At 28.2% G+C, this 22,715-nt stretch overlaps 2 protein-coding genes across 2 annotated transcripts; both read left to right on the top strand.

Annotated features, from left to right (window-relative positions):
- Positions 1-3,257: 3,257 nt before the first annotated feature.
- On the top strand, positions 3,258-3,839 carry LOC145952168 (uncharacterized). Its single transcript, XM_083064394.1, has one exon. It carries the CDS (start codon positions 3,258-3,260, stop codon positions 3,837-3,839), a length of 582 nt encoding a protein of 193 aa, XP_082920520.1.
- Positions 3,840-7,047: 3,208 nt separating this feature from the next.
- LOC145952167 (uncharacterized) lies at positions 7,048-7,626 on the top strand. The gene has a single exon (XM_083064393.1). It carries the CDS (start codon positions 7,048-7,050, stop codon positions 7,624-7,626), a length of 579 nt encoding a protein of 192 aa, XP_082920519.1.
- Positions 7,627-22,715: the final 15,089 nt, after the last annotated feature.

Raw genomic sequence — 22,715 nt, 5'->3', positions numbered from 1 at the left:
AAAGAAATTAAAATTTTAACTTTCTTTCTTTTCTACCAAAGACCACAAAATCATTTCAGTTTCTATTGATAGGGTTGATGTGATGTGGAATGGGGTTATGGAGATGACTTTATGGAAGATTTGGAGGTCTGATACTTACTTGGATAACTAGTAGTTTTGGTGTTGAGTAAGCATTTTTAATGAACATTTCATGGGAGTTAAATGATATGGTAAGATAATTAAGATGCATTATCAATTTTTTATGTTCCTTGTGCCTCCTTCAGATTATGAATGTAACAATTACCATCCTCAAGTCCAACAATTTTGAAAAACTGATGCACAGCAACAGTTCCAAATTGTGATTTGATACATTATTGTGGATGTGAAAGATTTTTTCTTCAGCAATTGCATTGCGCGCGATGAAAAGAATTATCTGTCAACGCACTTGGTTTCAAGGTGTTTTTACTTTTTGTTTCATTATGTGGCTTCTCCGAGTTTGAAATGCCAAAGGTGCTTTCATACTACCAATAAGTGGTTTCATATTACTAAAGGTGCTTTCATATTATCTCATACAATTCACTTATATGAAAATTAATAAATATAATTGAAGTTCAAGCTAAATATATTATAAATATGATAAAAATAAAAAATAAAAATTAAAAAATCTAATTTTATATTATTTTTTAGTTGTTCATAGAATATATTTTTCAGACAATTTTTACTATATTTATAGTCTTTTTAGATCCAAATTTCAATTGCATTTTATAATTTTCATATAGGTGAATTTAATATTACAAGTTTCGTATTTTGAATTAATCAAAAATTAATTTAAAATTATGTCGCAAAATTGAAAATAATCATTGTTTTAATAGGACTAAATTGATACAAATATAAAATATAAAGAGGCAAAATAAATATTTTAATAGATGAAGAACTTAAATGAATCTAAAAAATAAGATAAAAAATCAAAAGTATAATTTAACTTATTTGTTTTCTCTTTCGATTAGAATGTTAGATAAATAAATAGAGGTTCTCTAGATGAGAAAAATCATCCCTATAGTAGGGTCACTGTCTTAAATGAGAGAAAAGTTATATGATGGAAAGTTTTCAAGTTTCGTTACAAAACTTGTGAGGGAGAAGTTTTCAAGTTTTACCGATAAAACTTGTGAGAAATGGGTTTCAAAGTTTCATCCATAAAATGGGTTTCAAAGTTTCACTAATAAAACTTGTGAGAGAGTGATTTTCAAGTTTCACTCATATTCACAAATTCATTTCAAAATACACTAAAATATGAATACTTTGATTACTTTCAAATTGTTGTTCAATTTTAACAAAATTTGATATACACGTATAAAGTAATATGAACTTTCAATCTAACAGTTGGATTTACAAAATTCACATTTAATATAAAATTATTGAACAGTGTAATACTTAGTAAAAGTTATACCATTGTAATTATAATCATCTATATATATATATATATATATATATATATATATATATATATATATATATATATATATATATATATATATATATATATATATATGAGGAGGATTATAATAACATCGGTGTAACTTTTACAAAGTATTATATTACTTAATAACTTTATATTAAATGTGAATTTTATAAATCCAACCATTAGATTGAAAGTTCTTTCCTCTTAGATCATATATACAAAATTTTATATTAATCCAAGATGATTTGATACTTCATTCTTATAATAATAAAAAATTAACGTAATATATACATTTCAAAATATATTAAAATATGAATATTTTGATTACCTTCAAGTTATTGTTCAATTTTAACAAAATTTTATATAAACATATAGGGTGATTGAATTTTCAATCTAACGGTTGAATTTACAAAATTCACATTTAATATAAAATTATTGAATAGTATAATACTCATTAAAAGTTACATCGGTGTTATTTTAACTCTCCTCTATATATATATATATATATATATATATATATGAGGAGGAATTCGTTTACTCTAAGAGTGAGTCTATCTAGACTTATTCCGTTTAATAACTCATGTTTTATAGCAAATTTTAATAATTTAATCATTGAATTTAAAATTCTTAATGTATAGATCAAATTTACAAATTTAAAAAAAATTAAAAATTATTTAATACTCCATTTCATTAATTTAAATTGACGGATAATCATAAAATTCTCTAAAATAAATATAATATTTCTAATTTTAAATAATATCTTCAAAATAAATAATATTGGTTTATATCTTAACAATATTTTGAAATTTTGAAATTAAAAATTTAAATTATCTTTTCAACACTTTGCGACCCAGTAGCCCTTTAAATTTGAAATGGATCAGTTATATTTTTTGAAAATCCAAAAAATTTAATCCTTATCAAGTATTCAAAACAATTGATATAGAAGATTGAGATATATAAGGTTTTATAGAAGAATTGTTAGAGTGAGAAAAGTTTCGAGGGAGATAAAGATTGACGGGAGAGTAAAATCAAGATGAACGACAGAAGGGCGGGAGAGAAGATAAGTTCTTTTTGGAAGATAAAAATAAACATAATCAGGAGCATGATATAAAGAATGGAAGATAAGATCGGAAATTTTTTTAATTAAGGAAAGAAAATTCGAAAGTTATAAATTTCAAAATATCTACACGTTATACTACTTTTCATTGTAAAATAAAAGTATTTTGAAATTCAAATAAAAATAAATTAAACACTTGAGATTTTCATCATCGATAATAAACATTATATTATATTAATAAAAATAAATCAAAGGAAAAACACTTTTAAAACTGAGAAGAGAGATTATTATAATTGAGACACGTCATCTAATAAATACAGTGTATCAAAATATAAGAATTAATAAATCCAAATTATTATAAATCAATTTCATCATAATTTTAATAGAAATTAGCTTGTTGGAAAAAGAAAAAAAAGAAAAAAAAACTTTAACATGATATAATGATAAGAAATGGCTTGTGGAAATCTTTAACGTGGATCAACTAGATAAAAAATCTTTAACGAAAACCAATTACTAGATAAAAAATACTGATCAAATTATAAATTGGAATCAAATCTAAAATATCAATTACCACAGTGTAATGAATATATTTTATTTACTATTTGAGCATTATAAATACATGAGCTCCACAATTTTCAAAACCCATATTCTGAATACAACTTCTTTAATCTTCTTTCTCTCTTCTTATTTTGTTGGCGCAAACTCAAAACGAAAAAACCCTCTTCAATGGACGTGCAAGGAGTTAAATTCATCTCTCTAACTATGGTGGTAGGCACTTCAGAGCCAGAGAGAAAGGTACGAGTTCATTCTTTGATGTTACCACTCCCAAGTAATGGTGACCTTTTCTCGTATCCAAATCTTAATTGGTTAGACAGTTTGCTCGCAACGTACGGTGTGCCTCAAACTTTCATCAACGGTCATGATTGTGACATGATTGCAAATCTGTCAAAAATGTTACGTGATAGGGTACTTCAGTATCTAGGAGTTCACAAGTGTTTTTGCATGTATGTTATGGTGTTAAAGGATCGTTGTTGTTATAACATAGTGAATGTTCCGTTCTTCTATCTTGAACATGTTCCATCGAGTGAGACTGTGGAAAAAATGGCTTGTGAGGGTGGTCAACATTCTCTGCCTGCGGGGACAACTATGCTTGAAAGGTTTAAGGTTATGGATCATGAAATGGAGAACTGCATGGTATGTTTGGAAGATTTCAAGTCTGGTGATGATGCAGCAGCGAGATTACCTTGTACCCATGTTTGTCACTATCATTGTATTTTAGGATGGTTTGTGCAGAATGCCACATGTCCTGTTTGTCGATTTTCATGCACTCATGCCTCTTCTTGATGCATGTATGATGTAACTCTAATGATTTTATTGTTTGTATGAGATTTTCAATTTAAATTTTCTTATATATAGATGTTACACGTATACACAAAATTACTTATTATTATTACAGTTATCAATTGTATTATATACTTTCTTGATTCAAGATGATTTTATAGATGTAACGTTATATTTTAAATGGTGTGCGAGATTAAAGTAATATATATGTATGTAATTTTATATTCGAATTCTAGTTTAATTTCTACAAATAATAAGTTTAACAGAAAAAAAAAAAAAGAAAAAAAAAACATCGGCATTCTGCTTCCAATCAATTCAGTTAAAGTTTTCTAAATTTCTAGCGACCAAGGCTCTGTTGATCTTTTCTGTTTCTTTGTTTTGGGAAGGTGAATTGGATTAGTGGGTTTTTGAAGTGTGATTTTTGTAGGGAGTGTTTAAAATAAATTATTATTCTCTTATCTAAATCTTACTAAAATAAATTATCTTTTGGAAAAATCTTCTAGTTATTTGTTAAAGTTTACTAAATTGTTAATTTTTCTATTTCAGAATTATAATCTAGTGTATTCTTTTTCTGAAAATCTTAAAAAATAGTTTATTAAAAGGGTAAAATAGTTATTTTTACATAATATTTGATTGGGTAAAATAGAGGAGAGTAAAGAGATTTTTAAAAATTCTTATCGTTTGGTTTAATTTTAATTATGCAAGGAGAACAAAATCTCTCAATTCAATTTTAACTTTCTTCCAATATTTGGAGATTTAAAGAAGAAAAAAAGGATTTTAGAATATGTTTAATAAAATATGTAAATATTCTAGTTTATGTTATTAAATTTAAAATTATAAAAATATAAAAGTAAATTAATTTTTAAAATTCTTCTTTTTCATTATAGACTAATATAAACTAAATTTAAAAAAAAAAAGTTACTTTATCATTTTCATTCAAACAAACTTTTTAACTCCTATCTTGTCCCTCTTTTAAAATTTCTTATTTTCTTTGAATCAAATAAAGACTTAAAGTTGTTATGAATTTGAATAATTAACTAAGCAATGCTATTTGTTACGAGAAAAAAAAATGGTACGAAATTCACGAACATCACCGTATAACAAATGAACAATGTTCTTTTAAAATAAATATTAATTAAAAATAAAAAATATATATAAATAAGTTTTTTAGAAGTCACTTATTCATTAACCATTAAACTTTGAAATTTTTCATTAACCTCATCACTTAATTAACATTAACATGTTATTTATTGATGTGATATATAAAAATAAAAAAAATAAAAAAATAACATACAAAAATCATTGTTTATATTTATTTTAATAATGATTGATATTTATTTTATTAATAAATTTTATTAACATGGTTTTTTTATTTTTAAATATTATTTATCAAATATCATATCACTTAAATGTTAAAATTTAATAATTTATAAGTATTAATTTAATTAAATAATTAAAATTTTATATTTTTAAAATTAGAGAAATCAAAGTGAAATTTAGCAATCATAGTAGACATGTTGTGAAATTAAGTTTTTATCATCTTTATAATTTATTAGTGGCGGAAAAAAGGCACTTTGAGCCTTTGTATATTTGTTTTTTATGTATTTTAAAAGAAGAAGGTCGTAGTAAAAAATATATATATTAATCTAAAGACAATTAATTGTATTGGTAATTATTTTATTTATTATTATATAGAGTGATTGACTTTAAAATTTATATAGTATTTTTTTTTTAAGGATATGAAAGATTATAAAGATGGTGGATTGAATCTAGGTCCTGATATTTCTAATTATCTTAATTCATCTCCTTACCCAACCACTAAATTAATCCTAATGGTTAAAATTTATATATTTCCTAAAATTTATTCCTTTATAACAATTGGCTTCAAAATGTATTTCGTAATTCAATGTATTTTATGAAAAAAAAATAAACAAATAAAAAAAATAATTGATATTAAATATGTGTAAATAATTAAATTAAATGGTGTCTCATGTTCTTGGATGGCATAGTTGGTTAATAATTAATATCTTAAAATATTTTTTAGTTTTTATAATTTTACTTACTTTACTTCTTAGTTTATATAATTTAAAATATATTATTTTAGTTTCTATACTTATGATTTTCAATTATTTTTAATTTTTATAATTTAGGATATATCTTTTTAGTCTCTATACATGTAATTTTTTAATCTTTTAACTTCTCTCATTATTTTTTTTAACATTATTTGTTTTATATTAACATGATAAAAATATTCAATTTTGTGAGGATAAGAAAATAGTGTCTCGACAATAATATTATATGTGATGGTAAAATAGAGACACAAGCATCAAAAAAGTAATTCTAACAAAAAAAAAATTAACTTCAGACATACAAAGTTAAATTGAATATCATTCATGTCAATAAAGATTAAAAAGTACATAAGTATAAAAATTAAAAAATCTATCATAAAATGTAAGAACTAAAAAGGATTAAAAAAATAAGTATAAGATTATATAAACTTAAAAGTAAAGTAAACAAAATTATAAGAACTAAAAAAAATAGTTTAACCTAATTAATATTAAATTTGAAAGTTATAATTACTTTATTTCAAAATAACTACAAGATATTTCTATACTTTTCATTGTAAAATTAAAGTATTTTGAAATTCAAATAAAATGTATAAATAAAAATAAGTGAAACACATTGTTAGAAATGTTCATCATCGATAATAAACATTTCATTATATTAAATAGAGATAAATCAAAGATAAAATAATTTTAAACATAAAAATTAAATCTAAACTAATATCAATCAAGATGATCATAATTTTAATAGAATTTAGTTTGTCGGAAAATCAAGAACAAAAATCTTTAACATCGTATAACGATAAGAAACAGCTTGTGCAAATCTTTAGCGTGGATCAACTAGATAAAAAAAAAATCTATAACGATAAAAAAAATTAAAAAATCTTTAACGAGGACCAATTACTAGATGAAAAAAATACTCATCTATCAAATGATAAATTGAAATTAAATCTAAAACAGAAATTAAAATTTAATGAATATTTATTATTTAATATTTGATCATTAGATTTGCTTTATTATTTTCTAGACCCATTCTCAATACAACTCCTTCAATTTTCTTTCCCTCTATGTTCTTATTTTCTTGGCACAAACTCACACTAGAAGTCTCTTCAATGGATGCCCAAGGAAGTAAATTCATCTCTCTAACTATGGTGGTAGGCACTTCTGAGCCAGAAAGAAAGGTTCAAGTTCACTCTTTGGGGTTACCACTACCAAATAATGGTGACCTTTTCTCTTATCCAAATCTTCATTGGTTAAACATTTTCCTTGCAACTTACGGTGTGCCTCAAACTTTCATCAACGGTCATGATTGTGACATGATTGCAAAGCTGTCAAAAATGTTACGTGATAGGGTACTTCAGTATCTAGGAGTTCACAAGTGTTTTTGCATGTATGTTATGGTGTTAAAGGATCGATGTTGTTATAACATAGTGAATGTTCCATTCTTCTATCTTGAACAAGTTCCATCGAGTGAGTTTGTGCAAAAAATGGCTTGTGAGGGTGGTCAACATTCTCTGCCTGCAGGAACAACTATGCTTGAAAGGTTTAAGGTTATGGATCATGAAATGGACAGTTGTGTTGTATGTTTGGAAGATTTGAAGTCAGGTGATGATGCAGCGAGGTTGCCTTGTACCCACATTTGCCACTATCGTTGTATTTTAGAATGGTTTGTGCATAATGCCACATGTCCTGTTTGTCGATTTGCATGCACTCATGCTTCTTCTTGATGTAATTCAGTAGAGTTGATAGTGATGGAAAACTTTTGATAGTTTGCATGAGATTGTAAATTTAATTTTATTATGGATATTGCACACACAATATTACCATTTTTTAATGTTATTGTATTATATATTTTTTTATTATTTTTAAGATGATTTCATAGATGTAACATTGGTATACTTAGTGATGAAAGATTAGAGTAATATACATGTATAATTCTAGATTCAAATTTTATTGTTCTCGTTATAAGTTGCATGGATAAAAAGAAATATCATTATTCTCCTTCCAATCTATTTGGGCGAAGCTAGTCTAAATTTCCGACGAGTAAGGCTCTGATTTAATTTTCTGTTATAAAACGGCATTTTCTTTGCTGTGTTTCTTTGTTTTTGGCAGTTGAATTGAATAAGTGGGTTTCAAGTGTCATTTTTGTTGGGAGTGATTAAAATTAATTATTTTTCTCTTATCTAAAATCTTAAATAAATTATATCTTAGAAAAGATCTTCTAGTTTTTTCTTTTGAAAATTTACCAAATTGTTAATATTTCGATTTCAGAATCATAATCTAGTTTATTCTTTTTCTACAAAATCTTAACAAAATTTATTAAAAAGGTAAAATGATTGTTTTGAAAGTTATAATGAATTTGAATAATTAACTAGTAGTAATGTTATTCATTACAAAAAAAAAAATTAACTTCTATATATTAAATATTAACTTTTATCCTTTTAATTTCTTATCTAATTTAATTTTTATTTATTATAATTATTTATATATTAAATATTAATAATTTTAAAAAATATATCAATAAATAAAAATAATTTTTTGGTACAAAATATAATTTATATATTTAAAATATTTATATATAATATTCTAAAATATAATTTATATATTCAAAATATTAATCAATAATAATTTTAAATATAACTTATATATTCAAATATAATATATATTTATATATAATTTATTATAAATTTAATTATATATAATAAATATGAATGTGTATTGCATAAACTAAAATATATACTAGTATAGTATAAAAGTGTAACGCCTAGTCGTATTAATATTAATCTCAGTAATATACGTATATATATATATATATATATAAATAATATTTCTAGCTAAAAAACACATGTATAGTAATAATATTATACATCATATCATACATAAATATTTACCACTACGTGCGTAGTTGCTTACTTTTACATATATATTATATATTATTGAAAACATTTACAATACGTGCTTATTTACATATCATAGTTTCTTTTTCTACTTCTATTATAATATTTACATGGGTGGTTGAAACAAATTTACAATAGGATTCACATGATTTGTTGGAGGTAAGTAAAAAATAACAACTATGGGTCCATCTATCACGGTTGGAATTTCTTGATTTGGAGAAAAAGTAAATGAAGACACAGTTACTCCATTGAAAGTAACTGAGTTGGCTACAACATCAACACTCCATGTTGTGCTAGAGAAGACTGCAGAAATTACTGAAGGAAAAGGAGCTGGAATTGCTGGAACATCCATCTATATTTATTTAATTATTTTTATGATTATATTACACAAGAAACATAAGGAGTGAGAACAATTTTCAAATAAATTTTTATAATCACATAACATGCGTAGCAATAATTAATACTAAAAAATATATTAATGATGATTAACATTAAAATTTGAATTATACTTATAGTGATTAGTCCGGATAAATGAGCATTATTATAATAACAACCAACAAAAGGATATTTCACCTTAACCAACAATAAGATATTTCACCTTCATTCTTTACTCATTTAAATCCTCAAGGTCAAACCTCCAGCTACAAATAATTCAAATTTTATCTTCTATGGCCATAGAATAATATTTATCTTTAAAACGAGTCAAAGACATTTTAACAAAATTATATTATAATCAATCATAAAAACAATCACGCTAAATAAATTTGAGAATTTATCATTATTTAAGCTTTAACTAAATAACATATACGTAAATAAAATATATTAAGAGCACCAATTAATTAAATGACAATGATAATCATTATAAAATAATTAAACAGTATAAAATTATGCACTTATTAATAATTATTATGGATAACAATAATCATAGATTAAGCAAATAAATGAGGTTAAGGACACCCCACTAGATAAATATACATAAAAAATAACATAAATAAATAAACATAGTAGTATATAAAATTTTAAAGAGATAAAGTTTTCCTCTCTCTTACCTTAGTAGAGATATAAAATTGTTCCTAAAACAGTGTCTTTCTTTCTCACATAATTTTTCTCTTTTTACGTTCTCGCTCTCTCCCACTATGCTCGAACGTTTCAAATGGTTACTCCTATTTATAGGGGTGTAATACCCCTTGATTACGTAAGATCATTCGTAACCTACATTATCAAAATAATTGCTCTACGTTATACGTTATCTACTTCTGTACATATTTATCTACTGCACCTCATATTCTTATTTATCCACACTTATTCATCATTACACATAATAGACACGTACACCATTCACCACACATCTTTCACTGCACACATTTCATACATACACCATTCACCATCCATCTCATATTCTTTACACCTAAGCACACACGTCACACGTAATACACCACCACATCACTTTTCTTTTAATTTAGTTATACCAATTAATTTAATTACTTATTAAAATATATAAGTTCACTACAAGAAAATTCGCTATTACAGACGGCCAAAATCCGTGGAAAATGCCAAAAGTCCGTGGGTAATAGTGCATTTTCGACGGATTACCGACGGACACTAATCTGTCGGTAAATTGCTCGTCTGAAATATTTACCGACGGATTTTTATCCGTGAGTAACTTTCCGACGGATTTTCCCACGGATTTATCCGTGGGTAATTACCCACGGATTTACCCACGGATATATCCATGGGAAATTTCCCACGGATATATCTGTGAGAAATTTCCCACGGATTTATCTGTGGGAAATTACCCTGAAGGAATTTTTCGTCAAAAATTATAATTTTTTTTAATTTTAATAAATTTATTAATGTAATAACCCTCATATTTGGCCTCTCAATGGTTATATTTCACAATATTTCATTATTTAGCGTGTTTTATCCTTACTTGTGCAATTTCTGGGAAACTTCCGAGAAGGTCACCCATCCCAGTACTACTCCAGCTCAAGCACGCTTAACTGTGAAGTTCTGATGAATAAGCTACCGAAATGTATATGTATGTTGTCAGTATAACTTATATAAATTAATTCATTTAAGTCATCCTCAAATATACAATCTCATATTTGTACTATAATAATAATATATAATAATTTTATATTACAAATAATAATAATTAATAATAATAATAATGATATATTTAATTATTATTTATTTATATCTACTTACTTTTATAAGTAATATCTACTTATTTTTATTTAAAATTATAATTTAAATTATTTAATTTTATAATTTATAATGATAATATAATTTATAAAATTATAAAGATTTATTTATTACATACTTATAAATTAAATTTTAATATTTTAAATAAATTATTAATTAATTTAATATATTTATTTACCTTAAATCAAACATATAAAATTCAAAAAATGTATTTATCCTTGTTTTCTTTCTTTCTAATTATCAACTATTAATAAAATAATAACTTAAAATCTTATCTAATTATATATAATATTCTCATATCAAATTTAAAACCAGATATTAGTTATACAAAAATATTAAGATCATATAGTAAATTATCAATAAGATTCTAGTTAAATAATTTAAAATAATTAATGTTTCAATTATATTGTTAATTAGCAAATAATTTATTTCAAAACTAATTAATTTTTTATATTAATTATTAGTAAAATTTAATAACTTTTAATTTAACAATTAATTGGATCGATAAAATTCAACACACACCATGAGTTATTGAGCGGAATAACTTTACCAAGAGTTATTTTGTAAGTTATCTTAAATCAAACATATAAAATTCAAAAAATGTATTTATCCTTGTTTTACTTTTTAATTATCAACCATTAATAAAATACTAACTTAAAATCTTATCTAATAATATCATAATATTTTCATATCAAATTTAAAACCATTTCTTACTTTTTTCGACAAATATAAATTTGTCTGAAATATTTCATCAATAATATAGCTTTTCCTACAAAAATTTTCTCATCGAAAATATAAATTTTCCAACAGATTTAATTTTGGTTTATAAGAAATCATCTTCGATTAATATAACATTTTGTATATATGATTTAAGAGTAAAAGATTTTTAATTTAACGGTTGAATTTATAAAATTCACATTTAATATAAAGTTATACGTCATCTTGTAACTGATTTTGTCTAAAAAATAATAGATAATCATACCCTTAACTGATTTTTCTTTTATATATTCTAATTTTATTTGTAATAATATGGTTATATATTTAAATAGTTTAATTTTAAGGGTATGATTATCTATGATTTTTTAGACAAAATCAGTTACAAAATGACGTATATTTCCCTTTATCTATTACTATAGATAATCAAACAACTATATATTTAACTATTTTTCTTCCATTCATTTTCTCTGTCTTTATCTCTACTTTTTATATATAGATTCATTGAAGTTTTAAATACTCATATTTATACTCGTTACTTTGTATTTTACTGATTTACTTAAATATAAAATTCAGAAATTAATAAAATGTAAATTTAAGAAATTACTACAACTTAAAGACAGATTTTTAAATTAATCAGTTATTAGGAACAAAAATAAATATTTAGTGTAATTATTTTAACTTTAATGTTTTAAGTTTTAAATAAAGAAGATTTAATCTAGAAAAAATTCCATTAACCCCTACTTGAAGTTTTTCTCAATAACGTCATACGTATATCTCTTCTCAAATTTTTAAGTGAGTATTAATTTTCTTTTTTATTTATTTAAGTGGCACATAAAGATAATACTATTTATATACTAATAAGAGAAAATAATTTATTAATACAAATATCATTAATTAAATGAGATTTGATCTCTTATTTCATTATTTCAACTTTTTTGAAATTTATTTTAAATATCATGCACACTGTGATTTAAAAAATATATTAAATTTAAGTAATAATTTTGAAAATGAATTGAAAAAAATCTTATTTTCAAAATTGAAGATCAATGAAAGTTTTCATGAAAATGACATGCATAGTATTGGATGTAATTTAGAAATAAATGATAGATACATAAATATGATATTTGCAGAACATAATTTAACTTTTTTTTTCCTTATTTAATTAATAACGTTATTTCCAAAGAGATGAGTGATTTTTAATAATTAAAGAAAAGATAAGGTATTCTTAAATTTGGACGTCATGTGTTGATATTTTAAGTAAAAAAAAAACACATTTATGCTAATTAGTTTATAATTTATAATAACCTAAACATATAATTATATATAGGTAATATAATATAAGTCATACCTCACACACTTTGATTTATATTTATCTTATTTATATTTTGAAAACACTCATATAATAATGAAAATATTATATAGTGCATTGTTATGTATCGATGCGATTAGGATTGGTTGCATTTGAAAAATAATTGGCTTAAATTTTATTTAATAATTTCAGACGGATTTAAATCCGTGGGAAATTCTGTTCAGAAATTTCAGACGGATTTAAATCCATGGGAAACTCTGTTCAGAAATTTCAGACGGATTTAAATCCGTGGGAAACTCTGTTCAGAAATTTCAGACGGATTTAAATCCGTGGGAAACTCTGTTCAGAAATTTCAGACGGATTTAAATCCGTGGGAAACTCTGTTCAGAAATTTTAAACGGATTTAAATCCATGGGAAATTCTGTTCATGAATTTCAGACGGATTTAAATCCGTGGGAAATTCTGTTCAGAAATTTCAAACGGATTTAAATTCGTGGGAAATTCTCTCAGAAATTTCAGACGGATTTAAATCCGTGGGAAATTTCGTCGAAAATTTCAGACGGATTTAAATCCGTCGAAAATTCCATCATTTGAAAATCCGTCAGAAATTTCCGACGGATTTTTGTCCGTGGGAAATTATCCGTGGGAAATTTAACTTTTTCTTGTATATACATTATAATAGATAGTTTTATATATAATTATAATATTATAAATATTTATAATATTATTGGATGTCATCTATATATATATATATATATATATATATATATTTATATATACGTGACGATTAAAATATTATTCTAAAAATGAATTATAACTATCTAAAAATAATAATACAACCAATTTTATTTATTTTAAATAAGGTAACTAAAATTTAAAAGAAATATTATTTTTTAAATATATATATATATATAATATAAAATTGAGAATGTTGTATCATAAATTTAGAATATTACAATTCTCCCCTACTTACAGAAATTTCGTCCTTGAAATTTTTATTGTTTAAAAATAAATAAGGATAGTTTTCCCTGATTTTTTCTTCCAATTCCCACGTAGCATCTCCAATAACATCATTCTAGATGACCTTTACCAGTAAAATCTGTTTGTCTCTCAACTGCTTGATCCTCTTGTCTGTGATCTGTAAAGGCATTGTTTCAAATGTAAGGTTATCCTTTAACTGTACTGTATCAGGAATTATTACATGAGATGGATCAAAAATATATTTTCTTAATTGAGACACATGAAAAACATTGTGAAGATTAGAAAGAAAATGAGGTAAAGAAATTTGGTAAGCTACAGGACCTATTTTTCTGAGAATTTGATAAGGACCAATAAATCGAGGTGTGAGTTTCTTTGATTTCATTACCCTACCAATTCCAGTTGTTGGTGTAACTTTCAAAAATGCATGATCACCTTCCTGAAATTCAAGAGGTCGTCTTTTTTTTTATTAGCATAGCTTTTCTGTCTGCTTTGAGTCGTTCTCAATTTTTCCTGAATCATTTTGATTTTTTTCGTGGTTTGTTGTACCAATTCAGGGCCCAAGATTAAATTTTCTCATGTCTCAAACCAACACAAAGGAGTTCTGCACCTTCTCCCATATAGAGCTTCATAGGGTGCCATACCTATGCTAGAATGAAAACTGTTGTTATACGTGAATTCAATCAGAGGCAGATATTGATCACAACTACCAGAATCCTCTAGCACACAAGCTCTCAATAAATCTTCTAAGGATTGAATGGTCCTTTCTGATTGTCCGTCTGTTTGAGGATGATATGCAGAGCTAAGGCAAAGCTTAGTTCCTAATGCTTAATATAAACTTCCCCAAAATTTAGAAGTGAATCTAGGATCTCTATCAGATATTATGCTAAATGGTATACCATGCAGCCGTACAATCTCCCTTATGTACATTTCAGTCAATTTTTCTAGTGAATACCTAATATTAATGGGTAAGAAGTGAGCAGATTTTGTCAGCCTATCCACGATAACCCATATGGAATCAAACTTATGAATTGTTCGTGGTAAACCAACTACAAAATCCATTGCTATGCTGTCCCATTTCCATTCAGGTATATCTAAGGGTTGTAACATTCCTGTTGGCTTTTGGTGTTCTATCTTGGCCTTCTGACAAACCAAACATGTAACCACATATTGTGCTATTTCCTTTTTCATTTTGGGCCACCAAAACATTTTCTTGAGATCCTGATACATTTTTGTTGCCCCAGGGTGTATACTCAACTTGCTCTTATGTGCCTCACCTAGAATTGTTTTCTTAATTTCTGAATCATTGGGTACACATATCCTATCATTAAATCTCAAAACTCCTATTTGATCTATACTAAACTTTTCACCATCCTTTTGACCCAACAATCTCTTTTTCTTTTGAATGAATTTATCAACTACCTGAGCCTCACCAATTTGTCCATGTAAGTCACTAGTAATTTGAACTGCATGCAATTGTATTCTATCCTGACTTACTGTAGTTGATAAATTCATATCTCTAAATTTTTCTATCAAATTCATCTCATGAATCATTAGTGAAGAGATGTGTAAAGATTTTCTACTCAGTGCATCAGCCACAACATTGACTTTTCCTGGATGGTAATGTAATTCAAAATCATAATCTTTCAAAAATTCCATCCATCTTCTTTGTCTCATATTCAATTCCTTTTGATCAAACAAATATTTTAAATTCTTATGATCACTAAAAACATCAAACTTACCACCATACACATAATGTCTCCATATCTTAAGTGCAAAAACAATGGCAGCTAGTTCTAGATCATGGGTTGGGTAATTCCTTTCATGAGCTCTTAGTTGTCTAGAAGCATATGCTACTACCCTTCTGTCTTGCATAAGAACACACCCTAATCCCATTTTTGAGGCATCACAAAATATGACAAATTTTCCATTAGGATTGGGTAAGGCTAAGACTGGTGCAGTGGTTAATCTTTTCTTAAGCTCTTGAAAACTATTCTCATTTTTCTGTCCACTCAAAAAGTTGTCCTTTCTTAGTGAGTTGAGTTAAAGGCATGACTATTTTAGAAAATCCTTCAATGAATCTCCTATAATATCCTGCTAAACCCAAAAAATTACGGATTTCTGTCACTGTCTTTGGAGGTTCCCATAACAGAACTGCTTCTACTTTAGACAGATCCACAGACACTCCGTCTTTGGAGATCACATGTCCTAAAAACTTAACCTCCTCTAACCAAAATTCACACTTAGAAAGTTTGGCATACAATTGTTTATTTTTTAGGATTTGGAGAACAGTTTGAAGGTGTTCTTCATGCTCTTCATGAGTTCGAGAATATATGAGGATATCATCTATAAAGACCACCACAAAATGGTCTAAATACGGACGAAAAATCCTATTCATATAATCCATGAATACTGCAGGTGCATTGGTTACTCCAAAAGGCATCACTTGATATGCATAATGACCATACCTTGTTCTAAATGCAATTTTCTGTATGTCTTCTGCTTTCACTTTGATTTGATGATATCCTGATCTTAAATCTATCTTAGAAAACACAGTGGCTCCTCTCAATTGATCCATCAAATCATCTATCCTAGGAAGAGGGTATTTATTCTTTATAGTAAACTTATTTAATTGACGATAGTCTACACACAACCTAAAACTTCCATCTTTCTTTTTAACTAACAAAACGGGAGCCCCTCAAGGTGATACACTAGGGCGTATAAATTGTTTTTCAAGCAACTCTTCTAATTGTTTCTTCAACTCCGCTAATTCAGAAGGTGACATCCTATAAGGTGCCATTGAAATTGGTCCAGTTCCAGGTGTTAAATCAATCAAAAATTCAATCTCTCTGTCAGGTGGAAAACTAGGAATATCATTAGGAAAAACTTCAGGAAAATTTTGAACAACAACTATGTTTTTCAAGTCGACTTCCTATTTAGCTTCCATAGAGGATAAGATTAAATATCCTTGAACTTTACCCCAAGAAAACTTTCTTATTGGTTTGGATAATGAAATCAATAGGTCCTTAGAATCATAAAACATTACAGACCTTTCTGCACAATTGAGAAGGACATGATTGGAAGATAACCAGTCCATACCTAAAATCACATCTAATCACTAGTACAAAAGAGGTGTACTATGTCGGATATTTTAGGCTTTTTACGTCAGAAAACATACTGACGTAGAAGCGGGAGACGTAAATTTTACGTCGGACCTACAAACCCGACGTAAATTTACGTCAGACATTACGAAATCCGACGTCAAAAAGTAGTAAAAAAACAAAAAAAAAACAAACATAAGAATGCAGGCAGAACGGCCCGTTCTGCTTGTAGAACGGGCCGTTCTGCTTGCAGAACAGGCCGTTCTGCTTGCAGAACAAGCCATTCTGTTTCGTAGAACAACAAAAAAAAACGCCCACTACCCATACAAATAGAACAACCAAAAAATCGAATAAAACAGATAGCCAGAGTAGCAATGCTAAGTAGAAAAGTGCTAACGAAACCTTGTTTCATACCTGAGGAGCAGCAACAATGTTCAAATGAGTAACAAAGAGTTCATCCCTCTGCAAAAAACAAAAAAACGATTCAGTAACAAAGGAGAGGGAGAGGGTTTACAGAGAAAAAAACAAAAAGTGATGAAAAGTGAATGCGCGCGCTGTGCCTCACGCTCTCTTATTCAAATTTGCGTCTTTTTTACATCGGACCTGGTAGGGTCTGACGTAAAATGTCAAATCTACGTCGGACAAACATACCTCCGACGTAGATTAGACTTTTTACGTCAGACCCTACCAGGTGCGACGTAAAAAGTTCGCAAAAATTACAAAAATGCCACCGCATTTTTTTTACGTCATATTTTCGTATTTCTGACGTAAAAGGGGTGACGTAATATGCTTATTTTCTACTAGTGAATTGTGATAAAGGTAAGCAGATCAAATTTACAAGAAATTTTCTATCAGTAATAAAAATAGGACAGTCTAAACAAACTTTTTTGGCAATTACAGATTTGTTTGTAGGGGTCGAAACAATTAGATTAGACTCTAAAGAAGAAACTGACAATTGAAGGTGTTGAACGCAATCATTGGAGATAAAAGAATGAGTTGCGCCTGAATCATACAGTACATGTAAAGTTTTGCCTTTAATGAAACATGTACCTTGTATTAGATCGTTGTTTTGAGCAGCTTCAATTCCGGTCATGGTATAAACTCTCCCAGTTGTAGGAGGTCTCAGTGTGAGTCCAGAAGTATTCGCGTGCGCCTTTGGTTGTCCACACTCAGAAAACACATGACCCGGCTTTCCACACTTGAAACAAACAGGTCCTTTGAGATGATAGTCTTTAGTATAATGACCATGTCCACACTTAAGACACTTAGCTTGATTATTCATGGGTCCACTGGAATTTCCTGCAAATTGAGAAGATTGGGGTTTCCATTGAGGTCGATCATAAGGTTTTCCTTCATTATTCCTTTTCTTGTTAAACTGAGGACCAAAAGATTTTGGTCTGTTATATTTATTGTGATCAAAACCTTCCAGAAAATGACACTTGTGTATTAATGTGGGAAAATCAGAAATTTCTAATATTCCTACTGCCTTTCTTAATTCTGGTCTAAGTCCATCCTCAAATTTAATACACTTCATTCTCTCATCAGGATGATAAAAGAAAGTAGAATACTTTCCCAATTCCTCAAACTTGGAAGCATACTCTCCCACTGTCATGTTCCCTTGTTTTAATTGCATAAATTCTATTTCTTTAGCCCTCCTAACATCATTAGGAAAATATTTTTCAAAAAATTTAGCTCTAAATACTTCCCATGTAATAATTATTCCTCCTCCTTCTAATAGTCTTCTAGTACTATCCCACCAATATTCTGCTTCTCCTACTAACATAAACACTGCATAATTTACTTTTTGGTTATCAGAACAGTTCATGGCTCTAAATAACTTTTCTATTTCTTTAATCCATAATTCAGCCTTTTCAGGTTTATACCTCCGTCAAATTGGGAAGGTTTATTTCTCCTAAATTCCACTAATCCTTGTGACTCCCCCATTCCTTCCGGTCGTTGATTCCTTAACAAGGCGGCAGCCATGTCCCTAATAGCTTGCACAGCCTCAGTCAGTTCTGTATTTTTCCTTCCTGCCATCTGAAATTTTTATAAGTTAGTTTATTATACTAGAAACATGGTTAGCACATTTCCCCAAGTTACACATGGAACGTTGCTCTGATACCATTAAAATGTAACGCCTAGTCATATTAATATTAATCTCAGTAATATACGTATATATATATATATATAATAATTCTAGCTAGAAAACACATGTATAGTAATAATATTATACATCATATCATACCATAAATATTTACCACTACGTGCGTAGTTGCTTACTTTTATATATATTACATATTATTGAAAACATTTACAATACGTGCCTATTTACATATCATAGTTTCTTTTTCTACTTCTATTATAATATTTACATGGGTGCTTGAAATAAATTTACAATAGGATTCACATGATTTACTGGAGGTAAGTAAAAAGTAACAACTATGGCCCCATCTATCATGGTTGGAATTTCTTGATTTGGAAAAAAAGTGAATGAAGACACAGCTACTCCATTGAAAGTAACTGAGTTGGCTACAGCATCAACACTCCATGTTGTGCCAGAGAAGACTGCAGAAATTACTGAAGGAAAAGGAGTTGGAATTGCTGGAACATCCATCTATATTTATTTAATTATTTTTATGATTATATTACACAAGAAACATAAGGAGTGAGAACAATTTTTAAATAAATTTTTATAATCACATAACATGCGTAGCAATAATTAATACTAAAAAATATATTAATGATGATTAACATTAAAATTTGAATTATACTTGTAGTAACTAGTCAGGATAAATGAGCATTATTATAATAACAACCAACGAAAGGATATTTCACCTTCATTCTTTACTCATTTAAATCCCCAAGGTCAAACCTCCAACTACAAATAATTCAAATTTTATCTTCTATGGCCATAGAATAATATTTATCTTTAAAACGAGTCAAAGACATTTTAACAAAATTATATTATAATCAATCATAAAAATAATCACGCTAAATAAACTTGAGAATTTATCATTATTTAAGCTTTAACTAAATAACATATACGTAAATAAAATATATTAAGAGCACCAATTAATTAAATGACAATGATAATCATTATAAAATAATTAAAAAATATAAAATATGCACATATTAATAATTATTATGGATAACAATAATCATAGATTAAGCAAATAAATGAGGTTAGAGACACTCCACTAGATAAATATACATAAAAAATAACATAAATAAATAAACATAGTAGTATATAAAATTTTAATGAGATAAAGTTCTCCTTCCCCTTACCTTAGTAGAGATATAAAATTGTTCCTAAAACAGTGTCTTTCTTTCTCGCTCTCTTTTTACGTTCTCGCTCTCTGTCGAGCTGTGGAAGTCTGGGAAGGAATTAGAAATCCAGAAAGTTGGAGCTATAGCTGTGGATCTGCAGCTATAGCTGTGGAAATCTGAAATGCAATTTGAAGTTCCAGAGAGTTGAAGCTAAAGCTGTGGACTCACAGCTAAAGCCATGGAAGCACCCAGGACCCAGCAAAAACTCCAGAGATCCACAGCCATAGCTGTGGCTTCACAGCTGCAGCGCTGGAGGTTCCTTAAGCTTGAAGGAGTTGCCACAGCTATAGCTGTGAAATCACAGCTGCAGCTTTGGAGGTTTCTTCACCCTGAAGGACTCTCCACAGCCATAGCCGTGGATCTACAGCTGCAGCCGTGGGAGTAAAAGTCACTTTTTGGCCCTGTTTTGAAGCTCATATAAAAGGGGAAAAATGAAGAAACAGGGGTATCACAAAATTAAGGAGAAAAACGAGATTGAGACTTCAGAGAAGAGAGAAACAGAGGAAGAACGAAGACTTGGGCAGCTGGGTCATTTGGGAACGAAGCCCAACCCCTTGTTCTCATCTCCCACTTTGTAATCTCTTCTTTTACTTCTTAGATCTTGTAATGGCCATGTGTGGCTAAACTCATTAAGGATTGGTTGGATGTAACTACTAACTCCTCTTCTTCTTAAATATATGCATTGTGATCTCATTATTTGTGCTTGATTCTTCTCTTAATGCTTATATCGGCTTGATCACCCGTTGTATGATTTTTGGTTTTTGAATCCAGTTGGAAAACGTTTTTGAAAACCCGAATTGAATCTTGCACCTAATCATTTCTTTTTCTAGGAATAGACTTGATTTGGTTAGTCACATTGTTCAAGTCATTTTTCTTAATGCAAAGTGTTAAACTCAAAACATAGAGGAATCATGTTTTGAGCTTAATGACTTTAGGATTCAACCTTGAGGAATCTTGTTGGATTACTTAATGAACGTGGAAATAATGAAATTAGAATCGCATTTATCTTAAGAAGATCTACGAGTTAGCAAGTACCTCTGAACCAATCCTTGTTTCTTAACCATTGTTTTTACTACTTTTATTTTATTGTGTTGTCTTACTCTATCTTCACTCGTTTGCAATTATAACAACATTCTCATTTAAATCATTAGAGCAAGAATTACTAAACACTCAAATCCCTGAGGACGATATTTGAATACTACTTCAAAACTTGGTTCACTTGCCAAGTGGAGAGATTGCGAAAATCTTCATCAAGTTTCTAGCGCCGTTGCCGGGGATTTGGTGCTATTTAGTAATTCTGAATCTTGTGAGTTTGTAATTTTGTAAATAAATTATTTGTGAATACTTATAATATATAGATATTTGTCTTGTTGTGTTTTGTGGACTCACCTTGCTGTGCAGACTTCTTAAAAGTGTATGCGAGGAAAAACTCCAGCCGAAGAATTGCATTTTGACCCTGAAATTGAAAGAACGGCAAGGAGGAACAACAGTAGAACAAGAAGGAACAGTTAGAGAGACTCCAAAAACAATAGCAAGATCTTCTTAGTTCTTCTACTTCATCAAATCAACCACACCTCGAAACAGAAATGGCTGAAGAAGGAACAGGCACTCATAATGGTGGACATGGACCAGCTAGGCCTCCTAGAAGGACCCTAGGTGATTATGCACAACAACATGGTCCTAGGCATTTCTCTAGCATTGCAGCTCCAAATACTTCTAGAGCAATGGAGATGAAGCCTGCCTTCCTTACTTTGGTTAGCTCACAACAATTTGCTGGCCTTGATCATGAGGACCCATACTCACACCTTTCAAATTTCTATGAGTTATGTGGAACAATGGGAACCCCTGAAGGTGATGAGGAAGCTGTATATTTGAGGTTGTTTCCATTCTCTTTAACAGGAAACGCTAAAGTTTGGTTACAATCTCACCCAAATCAAAGTTTGACAAGCTGGGGTGATGTGGAAAACAAGTTTGTGAATAGATTCTATCCATCATCCAAATATATTAAGGCCAAGTCAGAAATTACTACCTTCAGGAAAGGTGCAAATGAACCATTTTGTGAAGCCTGGGAAAGATTTAAGTCATTGCTTGGAAAATGTCCTAACCATGGGTTTGAGGATATAGCTCAACTCAATTTCTTTGTTAATGGAATCAAGCCTGAGGTGAAGATGTTATTAGATGCAGCAGCTGGTGGCACCATGATGACTAAGCCCAGAAGAAGCTACTCAAATTATAGAATCTTTGGCATCTTCTGATCACCAAGCAGAGCATGGGAGACACCA

This window comes from Cajanus cajan, chromosome 9 (genome assembly GCF_000230855.2).
Source record: "Cajanus cajan strain Asha chromosome 9, NIPB_CcT2T_4, whole genome shotgun sequence".
NCBI lineage: Eukaryota > Viridiplantae > Streptophyta > Magnoliopsida > Fabales > Fabaceae > Cajanus > Cajanus cajan.
Note: the sequence above shows the minus strand (reverse complement) of the source record. Positions and strands in the feature narration are given on the sequence as shown.